At 39.2% G+C, this 20,785-nt stretch overlaps 3 protein-coding genes and 2 long non-coding RNA genes across 7 annotated transcripts in view; 2 read left to right on the forward strand and 3 right to left on the reverse strand.

Moving 5' to 3' along the window:
• Window positions 1-20,785, forward strand: part of LOC130694405 (cytochrome c-2) — an 83,434-nt gene that overhangs the window by 1,699 nt on the left and 60,950 nt on the right. The window contains exon 1 of one of the 2 annotated variants that reach the window (XM_057517485.1): window positions 5,617-5,627. The exons of the other annotated variant lie outside the window; for it this stretch is intronic. The gene's annotated coding sequence lies outside the window, so the exon portion shown is untranslated. Of the gene's footprint in view, window positions 1-5,616; window positions 5,628-20,785 lie in introns of those variants that run through there. 2 annotated transcript variants of the gene reach the window in all.
• On the forward strand, window positions 225-2,064 carry LOC130694404 (uncharacterized). Of its 2 annotated transcripts, XR_009421414.1 has the most exons (7): window positions 225-295; window positions 349-420; window positions 473-612; window positions 683-867; window positions 930-1,023; window positions 1,176-1,265; window positions 1,369-2,064. XR_009421414.1 is itself a non-coding variant. In XM_057517483.2 (6 exons), the coding sequence occupies exons 1-4, from the start codon at window positions 268-270 to the stop codon at window positions 821-823; spliced, it is 381 nt and encodes a 126-aa protein (XP_057373466.1). In that variant the 5' UTR covers window positions 225-267; the 3' UTR covers window positions 824-867; window positions 930-1,265; window positions 1,369-2,064. The 2 variants fall into 2 exon arrangements, 1 of the variants encoding a protein (XP_057373466.1); XM_057517483.2 differs by having other exon boundaries at window positions 930-1,265.
• On the reverse strand, window positions 2,909-4,512 carry LOC130694414 (uncharacterized). The gene is made up of 4 exons (XR_009002014.2): window positions 4,407-4,512; window positions 4,152-4,336; window positions 3,754-4,089; window positions 2,909-3,650 (listed from the first exon to the last, which is right to left on the reverse strand). It is a non-coding gene; the product is annotated as an uncharacterized LOC130694414 (long non-coding RNA).
• Window positions 4,513-4,805, reverse strand: LOC130694415 (uncharacterized). The gene is made up of 3 exons (XR_009002015.2): window positions 4,723-4,805; window positions 4,598-4,669; window positions 4,513-4,545 (listed from the first exon to the last, which is right to left on the reverse strand). It is a non-coding gene; the product is annotated as an uncharacterized LOC130694415 (long non-coding RNA).
• LOC130694380 (uncharacterized) overlaps window positions 9,462-20,785 on the reverse strand; it is a 38,717-nt gene continuing 27,393 nt past the window's right edge. The window contains exons 3-6 of the mRNA XM_057517448.1: window positions 17,721-17,823; window positions 15,195-15,217; window positions 13,342-15,102; window positions 9,462-10,332 (exon numbers count right to left, since the gene is read on the reverse strand). Coding sequence (XP_057373431.1) covers window positions 13,802-15,102; window positions 15,195-15,217; window positions 17,721-17,823 — 1,427 coding nt within the window. The 3' untranslated portion in view covers window positions 9,462-10,332; window positions 13,342-13,801. The remainder of the gene's footprint in view (window positions 10,333-13,341; window positions 15,103-15,194; window positions 15,218-17,720; window positions 17,824-20,785) is intronic.

Genomic DNA, 20,785 nt, shown 5'->3' on the forward strand with positions numbered 1-20,785 from the left:
AAACATTCGTCTGCTACCTGGGCAATACAACGGTTTTTAAACAATTCCGGAAGATGTCCTTTATGGCAATCCGTTTTACACAAAAAAAAAAAAATTTCGCCAAAAAAAAAAAAAATCACACTTTTTCCTTTTTTTCCGACACGTAGCCATCTACCGCTCAGACTCGTTATTACTGGCGTAGGCAATTTCAGTCCATTGGATGCCATTCGCAGTTAGTTTCAGTAGCGTGGATGGAGAATAACGCGTGGCTGGAGGAACAATTGAAAAATGGATAAGATAATACAACAAAAGGATAGTAAGTATGAACATTATTATATTGGTTTTCAATTATTAATTATTGTTTATTAGATCAAATTATGAAGCTGCAGGCCCAATTATTGGAACAACACAAAATATTAGATAACAGCAAAGCTAAGGATGGTAAGGCCGTAATGATTCTATTTATTTGCTTTTATTCATTTGTGTTTTGTAGCTCAAATTTTGAGTCTACAAGCTCAGCTAGGGGAAAAGAACAAATTGGAACGGAACAGTTTCCAAACAGTGAAGGAGGTTTTTCAAAACTCTTCCCTAACTGAACATGAGGATGAGTTGGCATTAGGCGAACACAGTCAGGTACCTAAACTTTTCAAATAACAATTCAAAATAAGTATAGAATTTTAACAAACAATTATTTATTGTTTAGTTATTCAGTCCACCACCTGACAGTGTGTTAAAGTTAAATTCTCTTAGTGCTGCACTAAAAGAATTGTTAGTAATAAGTCCATGCAGCGACGGAGGTGAACAATTGTGGGACCGTTTTTGGGCTGAAAAATGGATGTGGTAAGGAAACCCAGAAATAGCACGAGTTCAACATAAAACATGAATTAGGTACTTTTCGGTTTTTTGTCTATAGAAAAAGTATTTTTAATGCTATTATTTTGCATTCACAGAATTTTAGTGGGGGATCAAGTCAAGTCTGGAAGTGTTACAGGATGGAAGAGTGAGCCTACAGTTGAAAAACACTGAAAGCGCATTACCATTAAGGTATGAGGTAAAGTAATAGAGTATGCAAATTGTCTAATGAGAAGTACCATCTTGTGTGAATGAATCCTGTGTAACAGCAATCCTTTATAGTTCTGTCAGCCTCAAATAATTCTGCTTCTCTTGCTAAAGAACAACTTGTCCTTTACGTTCAGAGTGTTGGTGAAGCTGGGTACTTAAATGGCCCTAAAGATGTTTCATTTCGTTGGCATTGCAGCGATGAACATCATACATGGACTTTTTAGGTATGAAAGGAATTTTCTTGAAAATTTTTTGAATTTATGACAAAGCATTTCTCCTGCTTTTTGCCAACCATGTCTAATCTAAAAAAAAAATTTTATCCAATAGGAAAGGATTTTCAGCATACTGGGAACACAACTATCAACAATGCAACATTCTAGGGGTGCTATTTTATCATTTAAGAGCCTTATACAATGATTTTCATCTGCAATTTGTATGGCCTTTCCCAAGCTTCTGCCAGAAATTGAATCTATAAGTCATGTAAGTCACATGAGCAACAATTGAGATGCTTAATGGTGTTTTTCTTTTCTCAGCATAGGTTAATAGTAACATTGGATCTGAAAAGATTCTTGGTTGGGGCAAGACACTGAATAAATTGTATTGATTGGATGGATGACATGACATTGCTATACTTAATTCGGATTCCCCAGACGGTATTTGATATTAAAAAAATTGAAGTGCATATCTGGGCTCCCTTCTTTTCTGAAGCCCCGTTTCCCCTTGACTCATAATAAGCCCGTAGGGGGTCATGCCCCTACTGTACGGTATATATAAAAACAACATATACCGAGGTTTGGAGGGCTCTGGCCGGAAAGGGGACGTGGGGTGCCGCTTAGTCCGATGATGTGTTCACGGAGGGTGACGTGGCTGCCCACAAATCCGAACTAAAGGTTAATCGCTCCTGTAAAAATGTTCCAAATCTTCAGCTCTTCTTCCGGCTTCTCTTAGCCAATCACCGGGTAATCTCCCCGGTGGGTCAACAAGGCAGTGTCTCCCCCTGCCTGGGTTGACGGCAACTTTTGAAAGGGCTATTGTGCCTTTTTAAAGTTGCAAAAATAATAGTAATGTGCAGAGAATTGTCAATAAATTTTTTTTTATAAAATGTTTTTTGCAAAATTTTTTTCTTTCATTATCTGTGTTCACACATTTGTTGTTTCGCTTTGTTCACACATTACATTTATCGATGGGATCGGGATCGAACCCTGGATGTTCGGCATACCGCGCCGATGCTATACCAATGAGCCATGAATCATATGATGACAGGTTAGCTTTTTTCTAGTCGCTTGCGGACTTGCATTTACACTTTGAATAAAATTGAAACGTAGATCTTTATACATCTATTAAGGTTTGAACCCAGGGTAACAGTTACCGCAGCTGAATGCTCTACCACAGAGCTATGAACCTTATGAAAGCTATAAAAAGATAAATATATACTTGTGAAAGACTACATAAACATCCTAGACTATAACATATGATATGCCATAATAGATATAATATGACATATATATCTCGTGGCTCAATGTTAGAGCATCGGCGTTGCACGCTGAATGTCTGGGGATCGATTCCCATACCAGTAAAACAATATACAAGTATAAAATAACTTCAGAAAATATCCAGGTATTACACGTTGTTCCTTGTCTAAGTTCAAGAATTCAAGAAGTGTAATAAATACTAATTGAATACTAACAGATAAGCGATACAACGGTGGCAAAAAGCATAAAAATAAATTGAGCAAGCTAAATAAAAAAAAAGTTGATAAATGTAATGTGTGAACAAAGCGAAACAACAAATGTGTGAACACAGATAATGAAAGAAAAAAATTTTGCAAAAAACATTTTATAAAAAAAAATTTATTGACAATTCTCTGCACATTACTATTATTTTTGCAACTTTAAAAAGGCACAATAGCCCTTTCAAAAGTTGCCGTCAACCCAGGCAGGGGGAGACACTGCCTTGTTGACCCACCGGGGAGATTACCCGGTGATTGGCTAAGAGAAGCCGGAAGAAGAGCTGAAGATTTGGAACATTTTTACAGGAGCGATTAACCTTTAGTTCGGATTTGTGGGCAGCCACGTCACCCTCCGTGAACACATCATCGGACTAAGCGGCACCCCACGTCCCCTTTCCGGCCAGAGCCCTCCAAACCTCGGTATATGTTGTTTTTATATATACCGTACAGTAGGGGCATGACCCCCTACGGGCTTATTATGAGTCAAGGGGAAACGGGGCTTCAGAAAAGAAGGGAGCCCAGATATGCACTTCAATTTTTTTAATATCAAATACCGTCTGGGGAATCCGAATTAAGTATAGCAATGTCATGTCATCCATCCAATCAATACAATTTATTCAGTGTCTTGCCCCAACCAAGAATCTTTTCAGATCCAATGTTACTATTAACCTATGCTGAGAAAAGAAAAACACCATTAAGCATCTCAATTGTTGCTCATGTGACTTACATGACTTATAGATTCAATTTCTGGCAGAAGCTTGGGAAAGGCCATACAAATTGCAGATGAAAATCATTGTATAAGGCTCTTAAATGATAAAATAGCACCCCTAGAATGTTGCATTGTTGATAGTTGTGTTCCCAGTATGCTGAAAATCCTTTCCTATTGGATAAAATTTTTTTTTTAGATTAGACATGGTTGGCAAAAAGCAGGAGAAATGCTTTGTCATAAATTCAAAAAATTTTCAAGAAAATTCCTTTCATACCTAAAAAGTCCATGTATGATGTTCATCGCTGCAATGCCAACGAAATGAAACATCTTTAGGGCCATTTAAGTACCCAGCTTCACCAACACTCTGAACGTAAAGGACAAGTTGTTCTTTAGCAAGAGAAGCAGAATTATTTGAGGCTGACAGAACTATAAAGGATTGCTGTTACACAGGATTCATTCACACAAGATGGTACTTCTCATTAGACAATTTGCATACTCTATTACTTTACCTCATACCTTAATGGTAATGCGCTTTCAGTGTTTTTCAACTGTAGGCTCACTCTTCCATCCTGTAACACTTCCAGACTTGACTTGATCCCCCACTAAAATTCTGTGAATGCAAAATAATAGCATTAAAAATACTTTTTCTATAGACAAAAAACCGAAAAGTACCTAATTCATGTTTTATGTTGAACTCGTGCTATTTCTGGGTTTCCTTACCACATCCATTTTTCAGCCCAAAAACGGTCCCACAATTGTTCACCTCCGTCGCTGCATGGACTTATTACTAACAATTCTTTTAGTGCAGCACTAAGAGAATTTAACTTTAACACACTGTCAGGTGGTGGACTGAATAACTAAACAATAAATAATTGTTTGTTAAAATTCTATACTTATTTTGAATTGTTATTTGAAAAGTTTAGGTACCTGACTGTGTTCGCCTAATGCCAACTCATCCTCATGTTCAGTTAGGGAAGAGTTTTGAAAAACCTCCTTCACTGTTTGGAAACTGTTCCGTTCCAATTTGTTCTTTCCCCTAGCTGAGCTTGTAGACTCAAAATTTGAGCTACAAAACACAAATGAATAAAAGCAAATAAATAGAATCATTACGGCCTTACCATCCTTAGCTTTGCTGTTATCTAATATTTTGTGTTGTTCCAATAATTGGGCCTGCAGCTTCATAATTTGATCTAATAAACAATAATTAATAATTGAAAACCAATATAATAATGTTCATACTTACTATCCTTTTGTTGTATTATCTTATCCATTTTTCAATTGTTCCTCCAGCCACGCGTTATTCTCCATCCACGCTACTGAACTAACTGCGAATGGCATCCAATGGACTGAAATTGCCTACGCCAGTAATAACGAGTCTGAGCGGTAGATGGCTACGTGTCGGAAAAAAAGGAAAAAGTGTGATTTTTTTTTTTTTGGCGAAATTTTTTTTTTTTTTTGTGAAAAAAAATAATTTATATACCCAAAATAAAAATTTAAAAAATATTGGCCTTTTTTCTGTTTTACTGCTATCGCCATCTACCGGTCACGTTTCTAGCTAATTCTCTACATAACACTGACCGAAAAAATTTTAAGCCCGACTAAATAAGCCCGACTAAATAAGCCCGACATTTCTCGGTCGGGCTTAAAATTTTTTTTCTCAAAAAACTGACACTCATCGGAATTGGTTGAATATCACAGGGTATACTCAAAATTGAATGCTGATGCCGGGAAAATTGCTATTTTTAAAATTAAGTTAATCATTTTTGCAATACACGGAATATTTAACGCAATGCTAGCGCGCCAGTACGCTACAGCGCTAGCACGATACAGCAGGGAGTCGGGCTTATATTGTCGGGCTTAAAATTTTTTCCTATTAAAAAATAATATCATTAAATCTAGATAACTATGTATGATTCTGATTCAAAATATAACAAGGAACACGAAAATGAAATTTGTTTTTACGTACAGTTTATTGTTTTTGAATAATCAAAGATGTTTGATGTTTCACGCTAGCGCTGCAGCGTACTGGCGGGCTAGTAATGGTTTCGATTCGCACACAAACTACTATTATATTTCAGATTACTCCAAAACTATAAACTCTGCGTAAAAAAAATTCCATTTTCGTGTTCCTTGGTTAATCTTGAATCAGAATCATCTATAGTTATCTAGATTTAATGGTATTATTTTTTAATAGGAAAAAATTTTAAGCCCGACAATATAAGTGCGGGCTTATTTTTTTACCCATTTTTTACCGTTTTTTACGTTTTATTCAAAAACCATGAGTCCCACGAAAAAACAACTGTCAAATTCGTGATGTCTGTTCAATTCTGCATCGAGACTATGTATTTAAAGCGAAATCTAAAATTTTGCCAAAATGGAAAATGTGAGAAGACTATAGCCTTCCCACTTTTTCATTTTTGGCAAAATTTTAAATTTGGCTTAAAACACATGACTTTGATGAAGAATGGAATGCTGATCACGAAAATCAAGTACATTTTTATACTGGGCTTATAGCTTTTTAAATAAAGGAATCTTTTCGTGTAAAATTTGACTGAAAAATAAGTCCGACAAAATAAGCCCGACTTTTCAGGATTTTTGTTTCTTTTGCAAACATACATAAAACTACATGAACTAGATTTAAAATTGAATGAGAATAATGAAAATCAAGTTTGTTTTTAGATTGGGCTTAGAATTTTGTTTTAAAAAATTGGTCGTAATTTAACTAATTAAGGGCTACTACGCTGTTAACATATAACCAAATAGAAAACAGTGATCTTGAATTCTAAACATTATTTGTTTTTGCCACAGACTTGCCAACTTACAACAAACATACCTGAGGTTGTTGCCCCTCGTTTTCTAAACAAATGAACTGTCCGAACTCACATAATTGCAAATTCTTGGCCCGGGAGGTTACACGTTATACATCCTGCAGCATACTGTTTGACGGCACGGCGATTGACGATTGCGAAACAAAGAAAAATAGCCGATGGTGCAGTGCTAGATTACAGCAGCTGTCATCAGATTCATCTTTCATTTCTTTTTTTGTTTTTGTTATCGTTTTTCTAAGCGTGTTATCGCGTGCGTGAATCACGCTCTAGATCTTCATCGTCTAAATCTGGAGCCTAAAGACCCAGTACATCTGCGCTGTAATCCCGTTACCGTCCTACGCGAAATGCCCCCCTCTTATATCCAGTACACTAGACATGATCTTGTAATTTGTACGTTTCTGCACCGATGGCTGACGTCTCCGCAACGCGCGCTCCCTATTCAAACACGCCACCAGCTTCATTAGCATTCCGCGAAGACGATCGGCAAGTAGCGGCGAGGCTTTTTGAAGTTTTCCAAACTACTCGCTCTTATTTCCCACCAGGATGCAAGCCTCTCCAGCTGCATACCAAGTGGACAAGTAGCAAAAAAAAAAAAAAAAATACAAGCTGGAAAAAAAAATATCAAAGCATTAGATGGAGACGTGCGATGAAGAAATGAGGGGGCGGTTTACCGCACATGGTCATCGATTCATGTCTATACCACTTTATCAGTAGCCCAGCAAAAGAAAAAAAGGAAGAAAAACTTCAAAAAAAAACATAGTGAAAGCTTACCGCTCCCATATTTACATACTGTATTTGAACAAAAGCAAAGTAGAAAAAGAAAAACAGGTTTGCCAATCGTCTTACCGGTAGATTGCTCGCAACACTGACAAACGACCGAAAACCTACAACGAAATCACGACGCAGAAGCGGCTTATGTTTAAGCAAAAGACTCGCAGCGCTCGAAGGAGAACAGCATAATAAGTCAGTTTGCGTTGTCGGCCCACTCAACCAGCTGAAACTTAATGGAACTTACAGAAAGGCAGCTACTGCACGTCAAGGCAACCGAACGTGGTCGTGATGAGGGGAGACATGCAATTGATGTACAAGTTTGGAAAGGCAAGAAAGAAGTTGAAGAAATAAAGCAAATAGAATTCTTAAAAGACACGATCGGCAAATGTAACCAACAAGTTTGAAACAAGACTTTACAACTTAGGTCTTCGGTTAGTTAGAAGTTTTTTTTTTTTTTTTCGAACGATAGGCCCCCTCCGAAAGTCTTTTCCTCGTTTGCTAACGTTAATAATATCGAAGTTTTTTTGGCCTCCGACGGGGGCTTGATCACCTTGGTTATTAATTCTGGATGTGTCGGTTAGATGCGCAGCTTCGCTGTGGTCACAAGGAAATGCCACCACGTCCGTCCAATGCGTATTGAAGCTCGTAATTCTTGTTTAAATAAAAAGAAAAAGCACACGCTCCAGAACACGACTTTTAGGTATGTCTTTCTCGAAGGCGGAAGATTGATTCAGTACACAACAAACAGAAAAGAGAGAGAAAGAGAGACAGAATAACCTTGCCTTTTCTAAAACAGGGTTTTCAAGCTTCATGACAAAGGGACGAGTCTAATTAAATTCCGGAAGAGAAACTGGCTGCTTTATGCTGCTGCCCACTTCTAGCAGATACCGGTAGCCTTGTCGCAATCCAGGCAGGCCAATGCTGCAATATCAGATACCGTAGCACTTACCAGCTCAAAGAGAATGTCGTGTTCATTTTGAAAGACAAACAACAAACGAGAAAGCTCGCCCCCCCCCCCTCTCTCCATTGCCGTATTACAAACGTAAACGTGATTGAGTTGCTTAAAGTTACACTCATTCCACAAGAAGCTAAAAAAAAAAAAAAAAAGGGACAAACATTTTCCGAGTTTTTTCTGCTTTGTTTGCGTTATGTGTGTGTGTGTGTGTGACTCATTCCAGTCCAGTACCGAAAAGGACTCTAACCAAACATGACATGGAGCATTATTAACAGAATAAAGGCATACTGCGGAAAACGGGATAACTGACTGGAATGCGTTATTTAGGCTCGTAATGGCGCCGAAACGCGCGTTTTCCAAGGAAAACACGATTTAATTGGCCCGAGCAATTGCGTTGCCAGTGTTCTAAAAAACAATGGAGCCAATTCTTCGGAGAAACGTCTTTTTAAGAAGCTGTTGAAAATGTGATTCTCCGGAAAGCGTGTAAGATCTGAGCATCGAAAAGAAAAATTCATTCAATTTTTGGTCTTTTTTAATCGGACAGTTCTAATTAATCTTTGGGCAGATTGCCCACCTTGTCAGGTATGTGTTAGTCATACGTTGTGTGAAGACCGGTCCGCGTTGATGTAACACGAAAAGTGGCTCCGAAAGATTCGGTGGTGGAACAAACACATGTAAAAAAAAAAAATAAAAATAAAGAAAAAGAATAAATAAAAAGCGCAGACATATAGTAATAAGCTAATTCATATGCGTATGTAAATAGTTCCCGCGTTCCCGTTTGGAGAGAGATGAATGTTAGGGCATTATCGAAGGGAGCTTTGGTTAGACATCCAACTTTGTCCGATCGGTCAGTCTGATTCGTAGAAAATTGTTGTTGCTGCATCTCGAACGTACACTAGACAGCGGATTTCACTTGGGGGAAGGGCACTATCAGCGAAAGGGGTTAGGTCGAACAATAACCATGTGTGGCTATATAGATTGGTCAGCGTGACAAGCGGTCGGACTTCAACCGGTTGTGCGCCATCCATCGATGGCGCACGATCATAAACGCCAGTTCTTCCTACGAAAAAAACAAAACAAACAAAACAAGCCCGACGCGAGCGCGGCCAGCAGCGTCAACCGATGATAATGAAGTGGACACTTTCCCCATCCTTTTGCTTGTGCCTTTTTTTTTTCTTCTTCGAATTGAAAACAGACGTTGATCATTATCTCGCAGCGAAAAGGAGAAAAAACTGCGCCTGTCGTACGCCCTATTGTCGCGTGTCGTTAGCTTTCACGGGACAAATCGATACCCATCGCATTTGTGAAGAGCGTCACGTGGTTTAAACGCACCTAAAGAAAAAAAAAAAAAAAAATAAATCTAAAGAAAATATTCAAATGATTTATGCGACGAGACACACAAGAAAAGAACACACACACACAACATGGTTATTCAATATAGTAAGAGGGTTGTATTTTTTTTTTTTTTTTTTAAATATAATAGCGGGGCAAGCTCCATCACACACGGCGGCACACAAACATTGATAAATCAAAAAAAAAAAAAAAAAAAAATAAATAAAATTATTGATTTTGTTTGTTTTGTTTTTTTCTTTCAAATTGAATGTTAGTTCTTTTTTCTTGGATTGACAACAAGGTTTCGCCCTGTCTGACCGTCCCGATATCTTGTGATATTTTCTATGTACATTATGAACAACGATGATTTCAATAGTATTTGTGAGGATAAAGACAAATTAGAAAATTACATTATGCACACGGAGAAAGTAGGTGATTTTTTGAAAATTGAATCTATGCAAAAGAGAGAATTTAGAAACATCACCTTTAACACATCGAGAAAAGGAATAGAAAAAAAAACAAAAAAACTAAACAAAACAGGCCATCGTTCTCCATCGATGGCTTTGATTTGAGAAAATTATATATAAAGAAAAGGTTGCGGACTGAGACATCCGTAACTGGAATGGCAATAGCTTTTTTCCTGTTGTTGTTCGAGGGCCATTTCAGAAAAGAAGAAAATAGCTTTTTCATTCCGTTCATCTTTTCAGAGAGGAATTGCAGACGCCTGTGGAGTTTGGCGAAAAACAGTGAAACCCAAATCCAAGGCTGGAAAAAACAAAAAAAAAAACAAAAAGAAAATATGAAAACATCTTTGGCCGGGCATCGAATTGATGCCCCCCGTTGTTTTCATTTCCCTCCTCCGCGTCTTCTCATTTGTTCGGTCGACTCTTGGTGGACCCGTTGAGCGAGAGAAAGGCAGACGTCCAGCTGGTTGAGATTTTTTTTTTTTTCTTGTTGTTGTGTCCATCTGCGAAAATAGCAAAAGAAAAAGAAAAAAAAAAAAAAAGGGCAACAGTTAATTGACTGAACCAAGTTGTTGTTTCTTTTGTTGCTTTTTCATGCAACGCCGAATCGTATATTGTGATGAGAACATTTGCGTTGACAATGCAATAGAAGCGAAATGTTATCTAACAGCAAAAAGACAAGGGCCTTTTCCCCACATATTTCGCCAACAGCAATCATGACAAAAGGGTCGGCTAAAAAAAAAAAAAAAACATTTCGTAGCGATCTCGTTTTCTAAAATTGTTTTTTTTTTTTTTTTTTTTTTCTTTCCCTGCGGCCCGCTCCCGCACCAACGGACAGATTCTTTATTTTGGCCTATTGCTTTTTCTCTTCCGTCTTCTTCTTATTTCTCTTTTAAAGTCGTTTATCTCGCAGCGGGGTAGGTGAAATGACAGAAATACTTTTAGAAAAAAATGCGGCCACCCGCCACCGGAGAGAGAGAGAGAGAGAGAGAGAGACAACGTAGAGAATAAAAGACGGACAACCTCCCCCTGCAAAGAAAACAAGCCTTGAAGAAAGTCTTTCGCCCCTTTCAAAATAAAAAAAATAAAAATATGTTCAGGGTAAAAAGACATTTTTTTTTTTTTTTTTCTCTCTTTGCTGCCTTCTTGATTTCTCGTAAACAGTTAAAAGGGCCCCGAAAAGCGCGCAGTTTTTGTCCGCTCTTTTGAACGGCCACAATTGGACAAAGTGGCCAGGGGTGACGTTCCGATTATTACAGTCGAATCGGCCCAACTTGCGCGTCGATCTCTGTGTGTCTAGGGTACGTTTCTCTTTTCCATTATTCTTTTCCAGTTTTTATTTGATTCATTCTTTATTGTCCCTTCTCTTTTTCTTTTTTTTTTTTTTTTTTCCTTTTAGGAAAAACGGCATTTGAAAATAAGAAAGAGACAAACACGGGAGGGCAGAATGACGACGAAGAAGCGGCGCACAATTTCGAATCGAATCGTAGAAAGAAAGAAAGAAAGAAAGAAAGAAAAAAAGAAGCGGAAAAGCGAACTGCGGCAATGCCGGAGAAATGGCGTCACGGTGTCTAATTGAATTCGTTCGAGGCTTTGCAGCTCGGCTGATGTAACCTCGCGTCAATAAGATTTAAAAGAAAAAGAGATAAAAAAAAATTTCAATGACAATTCGATATCATTTTCTCTCTGGCTGTTGATGAACGCCGGGTATTTTCCATTAGAAACTGCCAGTTCGGGACCTTTTTCCCCATCGAAAAAAAAAAAAAAAAAACAACAAAAAAACGTTCAAATTCGATGCGAAACACCGTACTCATTCGCTATGAAAAGAAGGAGAAATCAAAAAAAGAAAGGAGGAGTGGCGAAGAACTTGTTTTTCAGAGGCGTCACAATGAACACACAGGAAAAAAAAAAAAAAATGTTCCCTGTCACATTTCCCCCCCCCCCCCACAGATGGGGAGGGACAAACGAAAAGACAGTCCACGAATTCGAGAAATTTCACGCATGAATTTTTCAAGCTCACATGAAAAAGCAAAAACGACACGGACGTACAATCGTTGGAAATCTTATAAATGTGAAATCAAACATTATCTAAGAAAAGCATTTTTTTTTTTTTCTTTTTCAAAAATAAATAAATAAGAATTCAAGGAATATTAACAACACCTGCTCAACGTTCGGGGTGAAAAAAAAAAAAAAAAAATAAATAAATAAAAAATAATAGAAAGAATGCGTTCGGAACGAACCGGAGCAACCGGTTGCCCCTCTGGATTAAAAAAATAAACTAAAAAAAAAAATAATAATTTGCCCGGCATGATTTTTTAAAAAATTTCTCTTTCAATTCCCGCTCACTACATTCTACAAATCATTGCATTTGAAAAACGCCGCCAAAAAAAAAAAAAAAAAGTCCTCATTATCATTTCGAATTGAAACGATCGGAATGCCATGACGTATATTCATGTCCCTGGCTTTAGCGGTGCGCATCGAACAATAAAAAAACAAGTGACGGGTTGGGACCCCCCTCTCAAGTGAGACACCAAAAGAAAATAATAACAATAAAAATGAAGAAGGAACGTAGTCCAAAGCGGGACCTCCATTGTCGATGGCATCGTCGGCTTTTTATATGTTGAGAAAGGGGGGGGGGGGGGAGGCCCCCCCCCCCTCCGCGCGTCCAAGTTGACCAGCGGCAGTTGGCTCGTACCAACACATAAGACATGAACGGGAAGAGAAAGAGACTTTGACTGGAAGAATAGAGGGGAAAGGAAACAAAAAAAAAAATTGCGACGAGTCACCGTGCTTCTTCTCGCGACACAGGTAGATACAACGAAACGGACTTCTTACAAATCGAGTTTGTACGTAACAGATGAACAGACAGACAGAGAGAGAGAGAGAGAGAGAGACACGCACGGTGTGTAACTCTTAGTGTGAATGCATTGAGCGTGATGTCTATGACCTTCAATGGGAGGAAACGAAACGAAAATGAAAAAAATAAAAATAAAATGCAAGTCAAAGGAAAAAGAAGGATCCTGTTTATCGAACGTCCACTAACGGCAGCAACGAGACGCCAACAAACACGGGACAAGAAGAAAAGAATAAAACGGGCCAACAGAGGCCCACCTGTTTCACTGCTGGGGGCCTTCATTTTTTTCCTGATGGGGAATACAACAAAAAGAAGAACTGAAGAACACACCTGATAAAGAGGAAGTTAAGAAGCGCGTTTTCCTGGGACGCCCAGGAAAAATAAGAAAAACAAGACAAGAAAAAAATAGGATAATCACACAATCCGTGATTATAATCTAGCGTAGCAGCAACCATCACGACCGACAGTACTTTATGGAACTCTTATAGCCGACATTGCGTGTGACATTGTTCTCGACATTTGCCCATTTTAAGTAAAGAAAACGAGACAGTTCCCAAAACACAACGACGCGACCCCGAGACGGGTAAACACAAAAACAAAACAAAAAAAAAAAAAAAAAAAAAAAAAAAAAAAAAGGGAAATTTAAAATGCAATTTACCTGGAACACGACGAAAATGGGATGCATCTCTCCTCTTCTTCTCCAGAAAAAAAATTTAACACGAGTCTGGAATCGAATCATGACTAGGATTCCACACCCGCACAAACACAATCGGAAGACGGAAATTAAACACACACACACACACATCACACACACACACACATTAAAACTTGATGTGTTTTTTTTTGCTGGATATGTTCACTAATTTCATTCTTCTTCCCAAAATAATTTGTGTTTTGTTTTTGTTTGATTGTTTGTTTGTTTTTGTTTTTTTTTTTGGCACGGAAGAAACACGGATGATATAATATATATTCATGTTCATATTCATATATATATATATATATATATATATACTAGATGTGGAGCTGGAACTGGAACAAATCTGAACTACGTGTCACTTGATTTTTGCCCATTTTTTTTGTTTTTTTTTTGTTTTTTTTGTTTTGTTTTGTTTTAGTTTTCACACGTACTCGGATGGAACGCATGAAAGGGCCGGAGATTCACCTCCGCCAGCCGTGTCGTGAGGTGGCGTTTCATTTCCTGACGAACTGTTAGCCTGGTGATCGACCGCGTAGGCGTAGCGGCGCTGCGGACGCTGTTGCTGCCGCGACGGAAGCGGCGGCAAGGGCCGCTTGCACGAGCCGGAAGAGCCGTCGTCTCGCATGGAAGACGAGACACCGCCCCGCGAGAAGGCGGCCGACAACAGCTGATGATGGTGAGCAGCAGCAGCAGCAGAAGCGGCTGATGCTGATGCTGCGGAAGCGGACACGTCGTCCGCTAGATAATGCAAAACGGGCACAGTTTGCTGATTATCGGGGATGACCTGGAGGGCGACTGGCATCAGATCGCGGGCTCTGATCATCTGCTGCTCTTGCAAGCTGCGCGAATGCTGATGATGGTGGTGCAGATGATGGTGGTGGTGGCAGCAGTGCTGGTGAGGCGGCAAACTGTGCGAAGATCCGTGACTTTCGCTGCCGACTCGCGGGCGAGGCCGGCACTGTTGGCTTCCGCCGGCCCACTGCATCAGCTGTTGATGGTGCAACGAGCCGCTTCGATCCGAGTGAGATAAATCCGAATAATAGGCGCTACTGGGCGTCGATGCGCTGCAATTACTGCTGACGGCGTCGTGTTCCATGAGGATGACGCCGCGTTCCAGCGCGTAGCCGGCGTTCTCGTAGGTGCCGTCGCTCAACAGCCTGCGCAAGTGCAGCGTTGCCGCCAACGAGGACGTTTGCGGCTGTTGCGGGTGGGGCGGATGAGGGGGCGGCGGCATCATGACGTGGTGCGGCTCGCGGATCTCAGAGTACGTGTTCAGGTGGTAGATGGGCGACGGCCTGTGCACCGTCGATCCGGCAACGCTGTTCAGTTCGGCGTAGACGGCGCTAATGTCGTCCGATTCATCCGCACCGTACGGATGTTGGCAGTAATCCGAATCGTTGCATCCCGAGCCCGTCATCTTCCGCCAGAGTTTCACCCTCCATCCGGTGGCCGTTTCGGACGGCTTGGTTTTGGCCGTCTGCTTTTGCAGCTGCTGCATCGGATGCGGCTGGCCGGCAGAGTCCGTCACGACGTTCATCGTCGGCGTTTCCAATCGCGGGCGGCCGAGCGTCGACGTCATCGTGCCGTTCGTTTCGGCCGGCTGTCTGGCCGTGTAACTCTTCGGCATCGTTTCCATGCCGCTCAGTTCGCTAGCGTTCGATTGGACGACGCCCTCCTTACCTTCGCCCACCATGTAACCAACCGGAAGCGTTGGGCAGGATCCTTTAAATAAATAAATTTTTAAAAAAATTTTGTTATTTGAATTCAAGAAAGTGTTCCATCAAGATAAATGTCTCAAACGGAATCAATCTCACCTCCTCGTGGTAGAACCTTGAACCTGGATCAATCCGGACGACAATAAAAAAGAGAAGACGGCCAGAACATAACAAGAAAAAAAAAAAAAAATAAAATAAAATAAGGAATTAGTTTTTTATTTAAACGGATCAGGGAGACAGTGGCTTAACATTTCTAAGAGGGGGGGGGGGGAGAGGTTTTCATATTTTTCAACTCTACATGTGTGTGTGCGTAGGTTTTCATTCACATTGTACATAAGCTGCGAGACGCTGTGTCCGGATTATCATTCCGAATTACAATGAAATGATGGGACGGCCTTTTTTTTTTTTTCGGATTAGAAGGGGGGGGGGGGGACGCAAAACTGACAAGCGGACGTTATGTTGGCCATCATTCGCAGGGACAAAAAGAAAAGTCGACAAAGAACGTATAGTCCTCCAGAATTTCATTTTTCTATAAACACCAGAGAGCTTCTTACGTGTCTGATCAATTGCTCTTAAACGTACACCAAGATCCTGAAAGAATAACGACGTGCGTGTACACACAGGTTGGTACATTTGAATAATTAAAAAAAAAAAAAAAAAAAAAAATAGAGAATCATTTCTAAATCAATAAAGTTCAACAAGACTCTATGTTTATAGCCGCCCCATTCGAAAAACACGTCCAATCGTTGTGTATAGAACTGACATCCGGCGCGCATCGACATCTAATAACCGCCCACGCTCACGCGTCACGACTCGTTGGCTACACAACATTCGTGTCAGTTGGATGGAATTAAACAAAAAGAATAAAGAAAAAAGGGGTTATATATATACATACTCCTTTGGGGGTCACTGCACGTAGCGAGGTACGCATTAACGTCATCATATCCCCTTGATACAAATACGGCAGGGCACACAGAGAGAGAGAGAGAGAACATAGGCGGAGGGAGAGAGATTAAAACAGGATGTTCATTGATGGGCACAGCGGTGACCTCTTCCCGTACGTATATAGAAGGAGACATGTAAAGGTTAACAATACCAGGCCGGGAATGGATAACAAGAATGGGCTCTCACTACTTTTGTTTTCCACGTTTGTCCCTCATCCCTCCCCCCCCCCTTACTTTCCCTTCATATTATGTAGGCACAAACTGTAATGGGATTGATATGGCGTGATGTAGGCCTATATACAGCGTCCCCCTAATGCGTGCGCTATTAGGGGCTTGGACGAGGGCCCCGAAATAGATTGGACCCACGTTTTTCGATATGAGAATTAAGAATAATAATTTAAAAAAAAAGACAACTGAAATTGGCTTTTTTTTTTTTTCTTGATGTCCGAGTTGCTTTGCTAATGACCGTAGCTCACACGAGGTCGTTTTGATTCGAAGGGCTTGGACGTGAGGGAGAACGAGTAACAAGCCTCGTTGTTATTCTAATGTAACGTCAACAATTTCACGAAGCCGTTTTTCATTGGGTAACGCTAAATTCTGAAAAGCCATTGCAACTGCACTCATTGTCATTCATTTTCTTTGGCTTATTTGATTCCCCCCCCTCCCCCTTTTTTTTTTTTAAACTTATTTTCGTTTGCTGATCTATTCAGACAACGCCATTTTCGCTCGGCGCATAAGAGACATGATGAAATCGGACCGCACCCCTTTTTTTTTCTTTTTTGTGATTGCTATAGTTTCACAACAAGACACGCGTCTCAGCTGCCATGTCGTACATTTCCACGCACGAGAAATAGAAAAAAAAAAAAAAAAAAAAGGGCAAGACAGCCGGAATGAGCTTTTGCCTTCATCAAATTGCATAGAGCGGGATTATTAGTCCTCCCGTTTCGTGTAGCCGCATCTAACAAAAGAGGAAAATAAACGAGGCTCGTGCACAGCGGAATAATATGTAAAATAACAAGGGATCCAGCTCAAAAGGATGTGTGTGTAAAACAACGTTAACGCTCTGCTTGGGCTGATGATGATCGACTCGGAAGTCGTGAATTTCTGAACTGCAACAAAGGGGGGAAAAATAAAACAAAACAAAAAAAAAAATGGGATGCCACAAAATAACGAACCGGACACACGATTATTTTTTTCGTTGTGTTCTTTTTTTTTTTTTTTTTTTAGGCAATCAAACGAGTTTTTTTTGGGGTTAGGCGTGAGAGCCGTTTCGGTGACGTGCCGATTGAGGGGCGCGTTTCGTCTTTTTCAAACAGCCGCCGACAATTTCTCGGCCCGCAAATGATTCAAACCCCGCCCATTGATTGGATTTCTCAGAAAATTGACTCTGTTTGTTTTTTTTTTTTTTTAATACGCATTTCCGAGGCAAAAAAGAACAAGATCAAAAGAGAAGGAAACAAAATTTAGATTGATCCAGCATTCACCTTTTCAAACAGGGCCCAATCTTTAATGAATAAACAAACGCACTTATTCTCTTTCGTTCCAATCACGTCAGAGTAACATCTGTTTTGACTCGTGTTTTTTTTTGTTTTTTTTTTTCTATTTACGTGTGTCTGAAAAGCATTTCTATAAGAATACGAAAATGAAAAAAAAAAATAAATAAATAAAAAGAAACACTTACCGGCGGCATTTGAGGGCGGTGATCATCAGGACGGCGCCCAACATGGCAGAGACGAGCGCCACGACGACGAGCATCGGCACCCAGGTATTCTCGCTGCTCAATTCTGCATAGAGGTTTCAATGTCGCCACAGCAATTCATATAAACAAATAAAAAGAAGAGAAATTAAAATGACTGCCTTTAAAAAAAAAAATAAATAAATAAATAAAAAATAAAAAATGCATTTTTTCTTTTTCAAAATATACAATTCCTCTATATTTAGTGTGTTATCTTGAGTGATCGCTTCATCCGCAACGACGAGAGGGAATACATTATCCTCGCCAACGAAAAAGAAAAAAAAAACAAGACAAAATCAAAACAAAAAAATTTCTATTGGGGGTCCAATGTCGCCGGTGACATCCGTTTATGACCTACCCATCTTTTCTGTCCCGACTTAACAATAAAAAAAAAAAAAAATACACAGGTTAAAAAGGAAAAGAGAGACAGAAAAAAAAAAAGAGCAAAAACCCATATAATATTAGTGACGTCCATCAAAACATTTTTTTTTTTGAAAGGCAAAAAAAAAAAAAAAAAAAAAAAAAAAAGAAAATGTAATTCTTTTTGGCGATCGTATCCAATTCGAGGCAAAAGATCTTCACATTTCTTTTTTTTTTCTTCTTCTTCTATTAAAGTTGCGCACACACGATTTTCAATGGCTCATAAAAAAAAAAATAGATAAATAAAGAAATGAAAAAGAAAATGAAATGCATTGACAAGAGGTGCGTTTGAAAAAAAAAAAAAAAAAACGCAGCAGGAGTAGCCGAAGCGCCCACCTTTCAAAAATCTATAACTGAAGTTGATCAAGGGACCTTTTTTTTTTTTTTTTTTTTCAAAAAATTGCTTCGACGACAACACAACACCATGTCCTCAAAAGGTGGGTGCATGACAAAGAACGGGGGGGGGGGGAGAACAAATAGAACCCGATAGCAATTCACCTTCAACGTACATACATTTAAAGGTTGAATAAAGTTATTGAAAGAAAAAGGGGTGGCAACATGGAGATGGCATTAGTACCAGATGAAAAGAAGCCTCTCGTAAACAAGAAACTTCTATTTCATTTGTGTGTGTGTGTTCGTAAACAGGAAAAAAGAAAAAGGAGGGTTCGAACAACAAGTGAACACTTCCACACTGGCAGGCGAATCAATAAAAAGAAAAGAAGGTAGGCTTGTCTAACTCATCAATAGACTTGTTTACTCTCTCTCTCTCTCTCTCTCCCGGACCAATCGTGTTTCACTCCCCTTTCAATCATGTTTTTGAAAAAAAAAAAAAAAAAAAAGAAGAGAGGCCTAGAAATGAATAGAGAAATAGGGGAGGACATAGTACTTTTATATTGACACTAACAAGAAAATAAATCGTCTATAAATAGAGAGAACGAAAAGCTTTTGGAATAGAAGAACGGCACACGGTAGAACGTTCGAAAACAAAATTTAAAGAAAAAAAGCCTTTTTTTTTCCGACTACAAACGTGGGGTGATTGAAGAGACGACGTTTAATGCAATTACCGGTGCCGAGTTGTTTCCCGCTGTGCGACCAGCTGCTGTTTTTATTGCGATCTGTCATGAAGTACTCCCCCCCTTTGCGCTCTCTTACCCATTTAAAAAATAAACCAGGGCCACTATTGGATTGCTAATCAAATTTCTTTCCTCTCTCTCTCTCTCTCTCTCTCTCTCTCTTTAAAAAAGAAATCACAATAAAAAAGAAAAGGAAGAGAAAACGAACGGTCAGTATGCTAACGTGGTCTTCAGGTATATAGAAAAAAAAAACAAAAAACAAGAGAAGCTCTTCACGTATTTTTTTTTAATGGAACGCAACCCTCCAAAAAGAGAAGGAAGAACATCAGCATACACACACACAACTCATTTCTTTATTTTCATCCGAGAAAGGAAATGAAACACACCGAGTCCGAGTAAGAGGGGGGGGGGGGGTTTATATATATATATATATATAAAGACAAGCTGCACTACATACGTGGAGTTCTGTTGGGACTGAATTATGAATAGAACTGTGAGCGGCTGTCTGGCATTATCAAAGAAAAAAAAAAGAAAGAGAGAGAGAGAGAGAGAGAGACGGTTGTATAAGACGAGTCTGATGGAGTAGAAAAACTTGGAAAAGTTCAATCAACAAGGGAGAAGAAAAAAAAAAAAAAGGTTCTAACCCCTGGTGAACTTTGGTCCTTAAAAGCTCGTACCCCCCCCATCTACAAGATCTTTTTCCTTTTCTCTTTTATGTATCATAAATAACGAACCAATTAAGCTCGTGATGAATAGCTCCGACCCATCTTTTCCTAACCTTTTTTTTTTATTGAGATAGAGAGAGAGAGAGAAAGAGGGAAAGCATAGACAATGCGAATCTCCATAAGCGAATGTATACAAACAAGGTGATGATATGCATCTGTTGCTGATTTTCTTTTCTTTGTTGCTATTTTGCAACGCTGTATTAACAGCGGACGAATCACAAATGGGGAAAATAAGATTTTTGATGGAAATAAAAAGACGAGCCGTCAAGAGACACATCCATTGACCAAATAAAATATAAAAAGGATTTGTAAAAAATGAGACAAGAGAAAAAAAAATAAACAAACAAACAGGTGAATGCGATCGTCAAAAGCTATAAACAATTCCTGTTACGTATATACGCTGCCATCAATAAACGATTTATCTATACGACATATCGCTCGCTATACGAATGAAGCAATTCAAAACACACACGCGGGGTGGATGATGGCGGAGTCTTTGGTCAGTTGTCAAGAAAATAGAACTTCATCGTCCATGCCTTTCTATATATATATATATATATATAACGCGAACAATGTCGTGCGTTGTAATAACAACCATCGTTTGTATAGCGAGTCTCCACAAGATGAAGAAAAGAAAAACGTATCGATGAATAATAGATGAAGTAGGAAAAAAAAAAAGGAATATGAATAGATAAAAAGGTATATACATCTCTATAAAAAAAAAAAAATAAATAAGATACCAAACGAGGCATCAAGGGTGTCTGTTGAGTGCCTCTATATTCGAAAAAATATG

This window comes from Daphnia carinata, chromosome 7 (genome assembly GCF_022539665.2).
Source record: "Daphnia carinata strain CSIRO-1 chromosome 7, CSIRO_AGI_Dcar_HiC_V3, whole genome shotgun sequence".
NCBI classification, from domain to species: domain Eukaryota; kingdom Metazoa; phylum Arthropoda; class Branchiopoda; order Diplostraca; family Daphniidae; genus Daphnia; species Daphnia carinata.

Coding starts and splice junctions, on each gene's coding strand:
- LOC130694404 (XM_057517483.2), top strand. CDS start 268: ATGGATAAGATAATACAACAAAAGGATA. Junction 421..472: donor TAACAGCAAAGCTAAGGATG/GTAAGGCCGTAA, acceptor TGTGTTTTGTAG/CTCAAATTTTGAGTCTACAA. Junction 613..682: donor CATTAGGCGAACACAGTCAG/GTACCTAAACTT, acceptor TTTATTGTTTAG/TTATTCAGTCCACCACCTGA.